Source organism: Lissotriton vulgaris, chromosome 1_1, assembly GCF_964263255.1.
Source record: "Lissotriton vulgaris chromosome 1_1, aLisVul1.2, whole genome shotgun sequence".
NCBI classification, from domain to species: domain Eukaryota; kingdom Metazoa; phylum Chordata; class Amphibia; order Caudata; family Salamandridae; genus Lissotriton; species Lissotriton vulgaris.
Window position 1 is genome coordinate 683,927,749 of NC_141685.1, and position 15,407 is coordinate 683,943,155.

General features: G+C 42.7%; 1 protein-coding gene across 1 annotated transcript in view; it reads right to left on the bottom strand.

The window, feature by feature from the left end:
• The window catches only part of SNX7 (sorting nexin 7), a 189,851-nt gene that overhangs the window by 148,352 nt on the left and 26,092 nt on the right, over nucleotides 1-15,407 (bottom strand). The window contains exons 2-3 of the mRNA XM_086954685.1: nucleotides 8,255-8,437; nucleotides 5,603-5,713 (exon numbers count right to left, since the gene is read on the bottom strand). Of these exons, the coding sequence (XP_086810811.1) occupies nucleotides 5,603-5,713; nucleotides 8,255-8,437 (294 nt within the window). The remainder of the gene's footprint in view (nucleotides 1-5,602; nucleotides 5,714-8,254; nucleotides 8,438-15,407) is intronic.

The window sequence follows — 15,407 nt, forward strand, 5'->3', positions numbered from 1 at the left end:
ACAATGCTCAAATCACGACATAGTATTAACAAGTATGTTTCTGCTTACAGCTCTAGTGGCAGTATGATGTAAGAATTAATCCAGGAACATGATGGACTGAAAGGCAGGTACAAGCAGCTTGTGGAAGAAGCTGCACTAGATGCAACAGGTCCCATGTTCACCATCCCACAGGACTGAAGCTATACCTCATTGATGAGCCCTATGCAGGCTGAAACACTTTTGGGGTTGCTTGTGTTCCCTTCTTGAGGGCACCTGGCATGGCCGTTTGGATTGGGCTGTTCATTTCGGATCAGGTTAACGGTTGGTCTGGGTCTAGAATGGCATAGTGGACTATGAATGATACACTTTAATGTAAAATGAGCAACTGCCAGTGGACAAGATTAATTCATTCATTTCTTCCATCACCTTCTTGTTCATTGTAGATTCTATGGGAGGATGCACCCAGCTACATTACAACTGGGCTATTTCAATGCCTAATATGTCTGCAGTGACCAACTACATTAATATTGTGTTCTGGAAGAAGAATCCAGGGTGATCTCACCCAAGTTGCCATTCACTATTCCTCTATCTAATGAAGACTAAACACAGGAATATGGAATGCAGATCAAACAGGAATTTAAATTACTGAGACAAAAGAGATTATCTCCTAGGGGCACTTCCACAGTGGATAACAAAGAAGCAGTACTGATCATGTCATTATAAAAATACAAGAATGGTGATGGGACTAGGATTTCAAGCATATTGATTCAACCGAAAAGGACCAGGATCACTTTATCCATCTAGTAACACGAGAGATGGGCATTGACCCGTATGTATATTGTCCAATTGAAGTCAATTGTGATCAGACTTGCATGGGCAGATGAATTGCTCAGAATTAGTTGACAGGCACTGTCCTTGCCCTAAAAGGTAGGGGGCTTTCCTGCAGCTAACTATGAGATTTACTACCAATTGACACAGGATTAATATACCTGCTATTGGTACCAATGCAATTTAAATGCCCCACACATTGGCTTGGAAAAAGACTTGTCAAAGCCAGTTCCGTTGAGACAATACTGGGCATTTAAGTGAAACAACAGTAGAAGCAGACTCGGTACCATGAACTACCGGGCATGGTGCAGACTGGCTAAACTCAGCCGCAAGGACATAATATATTCACAGCTGTTGCTACTGATCGGCCATCTGGATGTGACACAGGAGACAGAACTGAAAGTGATTACGCAATCTAAACAGGATGCAGATAAATACATTCGAATATATATATATATATATATGTATATATGAAAGTCATGACCATGCATACATTCAGTGTTAAAAATAAATGCGTGTTACTTTTTTGTATCATAGGATATTTACTCGGAATGTCTGCTAGAATTGGCAGCTATGTCACTGCTTGCCACAGTCGTATCTTCCCATGTTTCTCATGTCACAATCATATAACCAAATGATGCTAATCATACCAGACCCAAATAGAGGGGCACAGGACAAGTAGGGGAGGGACCTAGAAATAGACATAACAGCTGGGCAGTGAACATATTGCTGCCTACAAAGAAAATCTCCCCAAACTGGTGACTCATACTCATACATTACAAATACACCCAGAGATGCTACTTTAAGCCTCAAGATTTAAAATACACGAGGTTGAAAGCAGAGATGGGATGCAGAAGATGCAGACTCCCAAGGGAGGACTTCCTGCATTAGGCATGGAGCTGCACTTCTATAAAGTAATGCTGGACTGATGTGCATTGTACTGTGTGTCAGATATAAAAGAAGCTGAGCTCTAGCCGGACCTCTTGGTGGCTCTGCTGAAATATGTGCAGACCATTCCAAGGTCACATAGGAAATGTACTGCTTTAGTATTGCTGCTTGCTAAGACAGTGACAAATATGCCAATAGTGGAGAAATGGATTGAAGACAGAAAGGCAACAGTTAGAAATTGGGTCTCTAGTTGGCAGTGATTAGCACCATGTCCAAATAAGGACCGTAGTCCTAGTAAAGGTAAGTCAGATACACATCCTAAATTAACCTGTGATCACCCTCTGGTAGCCTGGCATAGATCAGTCAGGCTAAACCTTGGAGGCAATGCAGAAAGTATTTTTGCAACTCAACACACAATGAAACATCACAAAAAAGCTCCAAATAGATTATTATATCTGTATTATATTATGAACAAAACAAGACAAATGACAATACAAATAAATAGAAGTCAAGATATGCAAGTAGAAATGTTTAGGTGAAAATAGCACATAAAGGTGCAAAGCGGCATCTGTTGTTATCTGGTCGTCGGACGAAACAAAGTCACATGTTCAGGCCAACTGCGATGGAGCGCGGGCCGGCTAAACACAGTTATCTTAAATCCTGGTGCATGGTCTGCACGGCATTGCTTTGCAAGGCTTTGCGTCATCTGCCATTGGTTCTGAGAAGCGTGCAATGAGGCCTTGCGTCGCGTCCATCCTGGGGATCTGTGTGGTGAGGCTTTGCCGGGCATGGCATCACTTTGCATCAAACCCCGGGAGCTGTGTGCGTTGGTTCCAATGGACTGACAACTCTGCTGTAAGGCTTTCTGGGGCTTCGCACCACCCGGTGTCGATTCCAGTGAGGCTGGCAGCTGTGCGGCAAGGCTTTGTGTTGGTTCTGATAAGGTCCACAGAAGGCAAAGCACCTTTGGCCCACTTCCAAGGGTCCAGGACTGGGTTGGCACCACTTGGCAGGGTAGACTCAAAGATGGAAGAGTCCAGGTGCAGGAGACGTTGGTTGAAAGTATTTTGTGTCCCTGAGACCTCAACAACAGGAGGCAATCCAACAACCCCTTCGGGAAACTTACGTTCAAGGATGTAGAGCACAGGTCCAGTCCTTCTCACTCAAAAGGACAGACCAGCAGGCAGCAGGCCTGCACAGCACAGCAGGTAGCAAAGTAGAAGTCCCTCCTACAATACAGCAGTTCTTCTTCCTGGTAGAACGTCCTTAGTTTCAGCAGTGTTCCAAAATGGTGGTGTCAGAGGTCCAGTACTTACACCTAAAGTAGGGAGACTTCAAAGAGATGCTTTGAAGTGCAGAAGGCCCAGCCTTTCCTGCCTTGGCCCCAGACTCACTACAGATGGGTTATGCAAACCTTTGTGTGGGGACAGGTAGAGCCCTATTCAGGTGCAAATATCAATTCCTCCCTCTCATCCCGACTCAGGATAACCCACCAACAGGCAGATGGCTGTTCAGTCACACCTACTCTGCCTTTGTGTGTGGCTGTCTAAATAGAATGCAGGAAGCCAGCTGTCACCCACTTCAGACGTGTATTTCAGAGACAGGCAGAAGGTACCAAATGGTTGAAGAAAATGCCAACCTTCTAAAAGTGGCATTTTTTCAGAACTGCATTTAAAAACAAACTTCACCATAAGTTGTGTTTTGAAATTGTGAGTCCAGAGTCACCATATTGGATGTTCTGATCTTGTCCCAATGGGTAACTACACTTCTAATATGTTATAAGGCAGCTCCCATGTTAACCTATGGATGGAGGGCCTTATTAACAGATGCTACTGATAGATTGGCTAGCTCGAGTTCATTCATTATGGTTTCAAGACCAATCTCTGGAATCCTGGCAGTAGATGGGGAATAGTAGCACTCAATATAGCATAGTGGAGAAGTGTGGCTCAATGGTTAGAGCGGCAGACCCTGATGCAGAGGTCTAGCCCGTGTTCAGGGTTCAATTCCCCGCCTTGGCGGGTCTTGGCCTCAAAATTCCACGGACCTGATAATTCTCGCCTCGGTGCCTATTCCAATCATGGAGTCCCACTCTGCAACTCTGGGCAATAGCTTGTTTAATCTCCACACCGGCCCCCACAACGCTAAGGATGCCTGGCCTCCACCTTGGGGGTGCCCAGGAGTGGATGCCTCACAGGGAAAGCCAGGATGGGTTTCACAGCGGTATTCGTACAAGCGCCTTGAGACCCTTGCGGGTGAGTAGTGCGCTATACAAGTATCAATTTACATTTACATTTACATAGACCGAGGGCTTCTAGTTCTATACACTAATGTTAATGGCATGTGGTTCCAAGGAGGCGTCTACGATCAGGCAGCAAACACAGTAGTGTCTAGAAGGATTGACTACTTGGTGGTTATTGTAATCTAGGAAGGAGACAATATCAATACAGCGATATCAGTAAAGTGATGTCCATACTATACAGTTAATTTAATTTGCTTAAAGGGTTGTGTCATTAGCCGGTGCTACAGATAGATTGACTAGCTTGAGTTCTTTCATTATGTTGTTAAAACTAATCTCTGGAATCCTGGCAGTAGATGGTGAAAAGTAGCACTTAATATAGAATAGACTGAGGACTTCCCATTCCAAACCCTAATGTTAATGGAGTGTGGTTACAAGGAGGCATCTGTGATCAGGCAGCAAACAGAGCAGTATCTAGAAGGATTGACTACCCGGGTTTCAGTGCAATCTAGAATAGGAGAATTCAGAATAACTGATTTCAGTATAGTTTAGCCAGTCCTTGAAAAATCAAATAGGAGACCAAATGCAGAAGAACTGATTTCAGTATAGTTTAGCCAGTCATTGAAAAATCAAATACGAGACCAAATGCAGATAACAGTGCAGTGGTTCGGTGTAGATTAACATGGTATCTTTGATAGCAGGTCAGACACAAAGGAGCAGACCCCCATATATTATAACATGGCAAGCAGCTAAAAGGGTGCAGTTACAATAAAGCATGATCCCAAGAGGGCTGCCACTTCCAAATCTGTGGTAGTCTGTTTTTTAGTTTAATTTCTCTTATCAGCACCGTCCTGGCCCTATAGCCAGCCCACAATTCAACCAGGAAATCAAACTAATGAAAAAGAAAGTCAGAAGATGTTGGAACAAACCATTTCAGAACACCTCAGCAGTGAATTATGCCACTTTTTCACCTACACCTCCTTTTCAGCTGGGAAGCTGAATAGAAGTATAAGGTAAGGTAAAATAAGGTAAGGAGGAGACTTCAACTCAGGCGGGATATCATCTTCATATCAATATAGCACGGGTCATGTCTTGAAGTTACAAGCTCCTCTCGCACAACTCATGGTCATTCGGGAGGGTGGGCATCACCTCCAACATTGATACCATCACTTTCAGGCCACGGATCACCAGCACGGATAGCAGATTAGGTGGCCTTCGACTTCAAGAACAACTCCCTGTCTCTGAAATAAGAGTTGCTGACATTATTGTAGCAATAAGGCTCGAATCCTGCTTAACCCTTGGAGCGTTAAGTCAAAATGGATATTTTGTTCTGTGCTAACCTCAATCTCCCATACAATTGTGTTTAACAACGTTTTAACAAAGGCATCATGGTTTGTTTAAAATGAAAACTTCCTAGCAGCGTAACAAATTACCCTGGTACTGAAATAGCTAAAATAAACAAGCGTTGTCAAATGTCCAAGAAAATGCACACTGTAAAACACTGCAATTATCATTGCATGGACATGCAGCATAAATTACACACTGAGCAATTTCCATTGTTGATCTGTGATGCTAGAGTCACCAAATTAAACCGTATAATGAAAGTAGATTTTTTTTTAAACAGGATTTACATCCTTTCAGAAGGTAAATTAAAGAAACAAGCTATCTTACTGGAATAATTAACGTGGGGTGAGTCTCCTCAAGCTTGCTCTTTAGCCAAAGGAAATCTTGGTAACGCCTTCGAACTTCATATTCGCTGGAGTCAAATTCACCTCGAGTTGTCTACAAATGAAACGAAAAGAATAAAATCTCATATATAATGCCAAACTAAAGCATTACTATTTATTATAGGTTTATGAAAAGTGTGACTCGCCTGTGGTGATTACCCATATATTCATTACTTTTTGTTTTATGGCTTTTGGAAAATGTAAATCAGAAAAATAGAAAAAGAATGTTTCTGTCACAAAAGAAGGGAAAATGCTATAAGTAGATGGCATACTAAGCCCATTATTTTTTTTTCTTACTTCCTAAACTGAAATTACCTCTTTTGTCTCCAATTAGGAGTTCCTTTATGTAGGCATCTTGCCAAAGCTTGAAGTAAACTAACCACAACAAATTAAAAATGGTAAAAAATGGCATGCTGTATTCTAACTGGACACAGGGACTTATCCATTGTAATCAAAAGAAGGCTACAAGGCTTAGTCTTCACCAGCGGTTAACAATTTGACTCCCACTGTATCACTATTGGAAGCTAGGGATCACGTCCTACCCAATGTCTATAATTTGAACCTCAAAGCAATGCATAGAAGTAAATAAACAGTATTAAATCTAACAGATACACAAATATCACATTTTATATAAATTATAGGAAGGTTGGCTCTTTTAAAAATGTGGGTTTATTTCTAAAAGATGAAACAGTATTGCGACTATCTTACCACTTTTTTTGTTCCTAGTACATTCTATCTTTTTTGTAGATCGGCAGCTCGGGCTGGACTGTTCCTGTGAGGAACAGGGTCAAGACTGATTTGCATATGGCTGGGTCCAAAATGGGGTGGCGTGGTAAGCAAAAGAGTGATGGAATAAACCCAGATCCTTGTGACTGGGTGTGAACGTTTGCTTTGTTCAGCATTCCGTTCATCATTTGTTCCTTTTGCTTTTGTCGCCCTAAGTGGGAAGGGTATGTCCATACATGGGCCCAGTGCCTTCTGTGCCACTGGATTCAACATAGCCTGGCTGATGTGGGGTGATGCCCCAAAACCGGTCCAGGATGATTGCTTCTAGTCCAGAAAGGACTGCTCAACTGGATTGCAGCTAGCCTGCCTGATGAGGGGTGATGCACCGAAACCAGTCCCAGGATGCTTCTTTCTGGTCCAGGGAGGACCTGGCTTGGCAGTTTGGGCTGGACTGTTACCATGAGGAACAGGGTCAAGACTGATTAGCATTCGGCTGGGTCCATACTGGGGTGGTGTGGTGGACAAAAGAACAATGGATTAAACCCAGATCCTTGTGACTGGGGGTGAATGTTTGCATTGTTCAGCATTCCGTCCATCATTTGTTCCTTTTGCTAATGTTGATCTAATTGAGAAGGGTATGCCCAGACGTGGGTCCAGAGCTCACTACACCACTGGATTCAAGCTAGCCTGATTGATGACTGGTGTTGCCCCAAAACCTGTCTCAAGACCAAGAAGGACCTGGCTTGGCAGTTCGGGTTGGACTGTTCCCATGAGCCTGATTTGCTGGGCTGGGTCCAAACTGGGGTGGTGAGCAAAAGAACGATGGATTAAACCCAGATCCTTGTGACTGGGGGTGAATGTTTGCATTGTTCAACATTCCGTCCATCATTTGTTCCTTTTGACCATTTTGTAAGGGCATTCTAAAGCTTCAGCCTGGGCCACCAAACTCCCTAATTAGGTTCTGTTTGCGTACTTGAGCTGCTCCCATGGATCAAGCTAATGTTAGCAATATACACTTTTGTTTTCAGCTTCAAATTCCTTCGCATGTACAGTTTTAAAATGTTAAATTCCTCTTTTTTATCTATATTTACTTTATTATTCTACTAATATTTTTACATTATCCAAACAGTCATAGACCCCCGAGTAGGTGACTTGACTGTGCACATATTTCTGCTGCAATAAAAATTCTTTTAAATAAATCAAAGTTTTGGAACCACTGGTCTAAACTTCAATTGTGTGAGATACATCTGGCATGCCATAGACTTTTTTTGTTGCTCTTCTTTTCAGAAGAGAGTCTGAAAGGCTCAGCATTCTATCCAACTGGAGACATGCAGATCCATGCCAAACTTAACAGGAGGCAATATACTTTCATCTTTTTCATTAGTCACTCACTGCGAGCTGTGTATCAGATGACTTGGGCTCAATAGCCATAGATCTTTGAAAATCCACCACCCTGTCAGAAGTGAGATTCTCGAATAGTCCCTGGGCATTCCAATTTCAAATAATCCATAACATTATAAAAAATTATAATTGCTTTTATTTTCTAAAAGAAAACAGTTTTACATTTATGTAATTTGTCAGTAGCTTTAAGGATACATCAAGCAAACGTATTATAATGCATTAATACCATATAACATAATATTGCGAATGTGAATAACAATAATAATAACATCTGTAGCTAAACTGACGCTATGAGAAAGCAAAACATACCTTGCCTGTTGGTGCTTATCATTAGCCACCTCTGTGGTACACATTTTATCAACCTCAGAAGCATGAAAGACATGGGCAGTGTCAATGATGGCTAGATGCACTTGCCTCAGCAGCACCTGCTTAGTGTGCTTCGTACACCATATAAAGAGATCACACTCACTTTTGTTACAACTCGGTATGTAATGAAAGTTTCAATTGCAGTAATGTGGCTTTCAGGGTCGTCCACTGTAATGAATATATCACTGATATCCGGCTCATCTTCGAACTTGTACTGATTAATCATGGATGAAGGTGATGTAGGCACCAAAGAGCTAAACGAGTTTCCATCTGTCAGGGTTGTGTCCTGTGGAAAGAAAGCGTTCGGGATTTAGTGCACCAAGACCATCACATTAAGGTGTGGCAAAACAACAATGGCTGTTTACAACCAGAAGGAAGGTGTGCATTTCATCTACATGTAACAATTAGGCTGTAGAATTACTGAGTGATCAATGCCTTTCTTCATCACGCTTCAGATAACAGTACTGAACACCACCAACTAGGAACATGAGCATTTTGTTAACAGTATCCGTTCACGAAATTCTTAGCACATTTTTTAAAATAATATGACTTTTCGAGCTAGGAAGTGACCCTCCCCAAAATAAGATCATTCAAAGGATCAAACTTGTGCAATAGGAGATCTGAACGTATGTTACTTTCTGTTGTCGAACTCCATGCAGCAGCAATAAATGACAAAGCTAACAGATAACTGCGAGGAATTGTTATAATGGACTACCCATCATTTTTCCAGAGATATGCATTGTAATGTTCTAACCATCCCCTCCTTTGCTTTGGGTTATGTTGAATTACATTTGTTTTGTGGGATTATCGTTTTACTGTAATCTTATATCAATCCCCTCTGAGCGTAGATGTATGAGATGCACACCTGCCGGCTAGAGTTGTGGTTCAGTGAAACTTTCATCTCAAGATCAATATTGTCTCATCTTGTGAGGCTTAAAAGCGAACATGAAAGAAAGAATTCCCAAATGCGGCTACCTGCCTCTGGTCTGCATCACTCGCGACATGAGGAGAAGTAAATGTGACACTACGTCTGCAGGTGCCGTCTTGGTAGCTCACACATGCAGAAACACTCGGTGTGAAGTTTAACAGTGTTGGGTTGCGAATGCAAAGGGTATTGTATGTACATTAGATGCTGCAGCATTTACGTTCTCTTACTTATAAGTGCCATACAAGTACAAGTGTAACCTGAAGTGGGATATCTAACTGTGTGAGCAGCAAGTTGTGGAGGGAGACTCAATTAAGCCTACAGTTATTAGAGAAGAGAGAAAATACTAAAAGCTCTATGAATTAAAAGGAATATTGAACGTTGTATATAGATAATCGAGAAAGGAAGTTATTAACATCCAATTCTACAGGTTAGTATGCTAGTTGGTGTAGCTTGTTGTCTTGATTTGTTTTTTAATTTCTTTTGCTACCTACTGCAATTTTAATTCTTTCTGTTTTTGTAACCATGGAAGCAGCTAGCATAGGTCATCCTCCATTATTTTTATCGTAAGCAGGGGAGCCTATACTGCTGTGGAGTGACTGGAAAAACAACTTTTATAGTCGTTTGATTGCTTCTGGTGGAGAAACAATTTCTCAATTGCAGAAACAAAATATTCTGTTACGCCATCTGGGAATTTAACGCAGAAAAATTGTGGTAAAAATGCATGACAAAATACCTGAAATTAACAATGGAGAGCAAGTTGGGGATGTGGATGATATGTACAACATGATGTTGGCATAGGTATCGATGTCTTTTATAGCTCCTAATTTGATAGTGGTAATTATTGAAAGTATGAAAAAGACAGCATGTGTGTAAAGGAAATGAGAACAGTTGATGAGATAAGAAATGAAAGAAGATAATACAGTTAAACAAAGTAAATGTAAGAAATGAAACAGAGTTGTATATAACAAATATAAGAAAAGTGAGAATTAGTATTGGGTGAAGTAAGGATGGGGTGTTTTGAATGTTTTAGTAGTAATCATGTCTAATAGTGCTGGATGTTATTTCAAGAATGCCATATGCTGTTAAGGGTGGTAAGCGAGAACAATATGTCTACCTGTGCAGGGATACTTATCGGCATTTGGTGGAATTGCCGGAGTACAGGAAGAAAATGATTTTACGCGTGTGACGGAAATATACGAAACTGTCATGCCAGCGTGCCACTTAATACACAGATACATTTTATGCCTAGTTTAAGGAAAGAAAAAAATGAATTGAGTTACTTGATATAAATCAAAGGGGCTATGGGGGGGGGAAGATTAATATGATTGGCAAAGACCATCAGTGGTCTTTATAGTAGAGGGCCCATAGGTTGCTCAGCCCGAGACCCTACGCAGCACTCTGGCCGACATATAATCGCAAGACTCCTCAACTACTGTGGTTGCGATGTGGTCCTTCGGCGAGGTTGCGAGCATCGATTGATTCAATATCAAGGGAACACTGTCTCCTTTTATCCAGACTTCATGCTGGCTGCGCAGGAGGCTTGTCTCACATTCACCTGGCCAAACTAATACTTCAGAAGGTGGAAATCACAAAAACCCTGCTTTACTCTGCAAAACTATGCATCTTCCACGAGGGGAAACCCCATTACTTCACAGATGACAAAGCTGCCCTAAAATTCTCCCATCAGATCTTGGCTCGAAATACATCTTACCAGGTGTCACAAACTCACCCAGATGATGGCAGCCTAAGTGAAAACAAATAAAAATGCTTGGGCTGCTGGCCATGTTATGGCATGATTTTGGCACTGTGTGTTCACCTTGTCATTCTGCACAGGCCGGAGACACTCAACTAACTAACTTCCAATACGAGAACCAGTCAAGATCCTCCTCAGCATATCCCATACCCACATGTCACTGTCTCTGTGACTTCAATGTAGTGCTCGACCCTGATGTGGTATGCTCAGGGTACCCATGCAATGCAACCCTAACACAGCTGCTTAGCTCCACAACTTGATGAGGGACAATTGCCTGGTAGATGTTTGGCAGTTAAAACATGCGAGCAGCCAAGTGGGCGCCAGTGTAATGAATGTGTGTGGTCCTGAATTGAATATTGCCTACTTATCTGAGATGCTCTCACCTGGAACACCTCGGTGTCTCACCTATCCCCGCACACTTTCAGATCACATTGCGGTACTAATGCAATTGTCTCTGCCTTCTGCCGCCTGGCCGACATTTACCTTGAGCTTAGCTCCTGGGGCTAAGCATGACTCGGTTTTTAGAGACGAAATCCGCACTGCGATTATGGACCATTTCGCCACTAATGTGGGGTCTGTTTCCTCCCAGTCTACACTATGGGAGGCTTTCAAAGTAGTTATCCGGAGGGTATGCATCCTGAATCAGGCAGGTGCTCTCAAAGCAATTTGGGAACCCCTAACTAAGCTTGGGGGAGTCCTTAGATCTCTTGAACTGGTATACTTCACCACCAAGAGCGCTTTTACCATGGCGAATATTCACCAAAAACTCTTGGAATACGATGAAAAGGCCCTGCAGGAAACAAACTATTTGCATTTTAAAATGACTGCACATCATTGCAGTGAAGAATACCATCCAGGGAGACATTGGGCAATTTGCTCCACAGGCTTCGGACTACATGGTTGAACTTTTAGATGTGCATCATGAATGGCAATATTTCCCTGCTGCACTGCTTTAAGCCATTCCTTCCTTCTTCACCAGACTCTTCAGTGCCACCCCGTTGCCATGCGGAGAGGAATTGACAGCTTACTTTGACATCATACAGTTGCTCTGGCTTGAACGTGTACACCAACCTCTTGACCCCGCATCTCCCAGCGATGTACAATGATGCCCTGATTGCAGGGGAGCTGCCGCTGTCGCTCCACTAGGAGGTAATCGTTACAATGCCTAAACCACACAATCCGGCGAAGCGATGTGACTCTCCATGATCAACGTGGCCAATAAAACTTTCGCCAAATTACTGGTGAATCACCTGCTCCCTCTGCTGCCAGATATAGTTCACCCAGACCAAGCGGGGTTCGTACCACGATGGTCTATGGCACACAACCTGCGCCCTGTCACTCACAAAACCAGACAAAGGAATACACAACCTTGCAGAGGCAGGCTTTGGATGGTTAGACAAGCAAATACCTACTTTCTAAAAGTGGTATTTGGAAACACAGAATATTAAAATAAAATTCACTAAAAGATGTATTTTATTATTCTGAGTCCAGGCATACTAAACTTGAATTTCTACCATGTTCTCTGAGTCGGTTAGGATTATAAAATGTAAAAATTCTAACAGCCCATTCTGGCCTATGGAGAACAGGTAGCCTTGCACTAGTGAAAAACAAAAATGGCTGTAATTCACTATTAGGACATGCCACACACATCAGGGCTTGTGCTACCTTATACTTACAATGCACCCTGCCCTTGGGCCTACCATAGGGGTGACTAATATGAAGAAAAGGGAAGGTTTAGGGACTGGCAAGTGGGTGCACTTGCCCGGTCAGCATGACAGTACCAGACTGCACGCAGGCTCTGCAATGGCAGACCTTAGACACATTTTACAAGGCTGCTTCTGTGGGTGGCACAACCAGTGCTGCAAGCCCACTAGCAGCATTTGGATTTACAAGAGCTGGGCACTCTCAGTGAAACCGTACTAGGGTCTGACAAGTAAACCAAATAGTCAATTGTGGAATCACCAATTAATACATCAATTTACAATAGGGAGAGCATATGCACTTTAGCACTGATCAGCAGTGGTAAGGTGTCCAGAGTCATAAAATAGCCAACAACAGGTAGGAAAAAATATAGGAGGGAGGCAAAAAGTTCAGGGATGACCCTGCAAAAAGGGCCAAGTCCAACAGGCACAATGACTGGAAGATTCTGTCCCATGTTTATATAAAGTTGTTGACATACTTTGTGTACTCCAATGGTTGTATGATGGAATCACAAGTGCCATTACTGTGCATGCCTTTACAAATCGGTCATTTCCACGCATGCGTCTTTACCATGGATAATGGATATTTTTACCACACGTATGCCTTTACCACGCATGCCTTTACAAAGAAAATGTAAGTATTTTATAGGAGATATATATATATATACACCGAGGCAAATTTGTAACGTGAAGGAGAAAGGGAGAGGAGGGAGATCATTCTCTCTCCATGACACCGAATTTTCAGGCATTTATTTTTGTGCAAGGCAGCAAAGGGCACTGCGCTCTTGATGAATTTGACAGTTTGTACACCTGTGATGAAACGATCACTGTGATATTAACATTTTGGTGCATGCTGGGGCCTGTAGTTGTTGCTATGGACCATGTGACCACAAGGAGATTACAAATCGCACTCACCTGTGAGCTAGGCAAGGATGCCGAAACTGTTTTGCCATCTGGCTTGCTTGGCCTAGATGCAGCTCTCATGGCCTTTCTCCTTTATAATAAGTCAAGTTCATCAGACGTGTTTCGAGGCCAATCTCTGATGTCATGAGTGATGTCACTGACCATGTCATGAGTGATGTAATATGTGAGGTCATCAGCAGTGCATTGCGGGGACGCGAGTTATAGTTAGCTGAACTAACTATAACGGGAGAATTTCAAAGGTTTTGTATGAGTAAAATGACCAGCTAACTATAACTGGTGTGAAACCTATGGTTTTTTCAGTGAATTTCAAAGGTTTTTAAAATGCTAATTCTTAACTATAACGTGTGTGAATCCTATGTTTTTTTCACTGATTATATATATATATATATATATATATACCAAGAACAAACCCCACACGCCACCTCCACTCGATCAGATCGGCGAAGCGAATTGAGAGACGGACCACCAGAACTGGCGTAAGGTGATTTAATAGTGCAAGTGAAACAGCACCAGTATATATATATATATATATATATATATATATATATATATATATATATATATATATATATATATATATATATATATAAAGGGTTTATACATACCTGAAAAATACTTACATTTTTGTTGGAAAGGCATGCATGGTAAAGGCATATGCACAGTACAAACTTTACAGGCATGTATAAACTATATATGTGTGTGTGTGTGTATGTTACAGGGTCATTATAATTTGGTTCAGATTTTACATGTACAAAAAAATAGAAATTCAATAGTTATATTTATATAACTCGTGCCCTAAGGTAATTATAACTTGCGACCCTGCCATGCTCAGTTTTCTCATAAATAATTTCACTACAAATATTGCAGCTATATTATGAATGATGTGGTACAAAAGGGGGTGGTTATATTATGAATGATGTCATAGAAGATGTAATATGTGGGGAAAGTAGCAGTGCATGTCTAGGTCACAAATACAAATTCTGGCATTTGGCCAGGCCCAGCAGGCACCCTCCCACACACCCATTTTGCATCCAACTCCGCCTTTGGCAGTGGCAGTGCGCAGCAGCAGTTGGCCGCAGGCCATCACTGCCACGCCTGGCATGGCCTTCAGCCATGCTCGGCAGCAGAGGAGGGGGGTGGGAATCAGCCACAGGACCTGGCTGTCGTCCCCCATATACAGGCAACCTGGGAGAGGGGCACACATCTCTCCTCCCTGGGTCAATTACCAATAGCGTAACGAAACTTGAGGGGGCCCCCTACAAACTACATGGAGGCCCCCCCGGACTACGTCAGGAGCGCTCACGCAGGGGTACTGTGCTGAGGGGACCCCCTGTAGCTCAGGGGCCTCCCACGCTGCAGAGGCTGTGGGGGCCTATTTTACACCACTGTCAATTACAGCCCTGGGGACCCCATCCCCCCGGGCCCAGCAAATCACTAAAAGGGGAGGGTGCCCCTCTCCCGGGCCCATTTCAGACCAGGAAAACACATACCCGGGCCTGGCACCACACCCCGGGCAAATTTTTTCCCCAGGGGCCCAGTCAATTACTAAAAGGGAAGGGCCATGCAGTCCCCGACCTGAGCCAGTTTTAGCCCAGGGGACTCCATCCCCGGAGCCTGTTAATTACTGCAAAGGGAGGGAGGCAATGGGCCGGGGACCCCATTCTCTGGTGTCTGGCCAATTAGTGCAAGGAGAGGAGAGCCACGCCCTTGATGAGCCATCAGTGATCTCACTGACCATGCCGGAGGTTGTGAGCAGTGCATTGCGGGGGAGTAAGTTATAGTTAGATATAACTACTGAATTTCTATGGTTTTGTGCGTGTGAAATTTGAGTCTTACTATAATGATCCTGTAACATTTGTTTTTTTCTATGACTTTCTAAGGTTTTTTCATTCTTTTTCCTAACTATGTGGTCCATGTAACCTTTGTTTTTTTTGTGAATTATGAAGGTTTT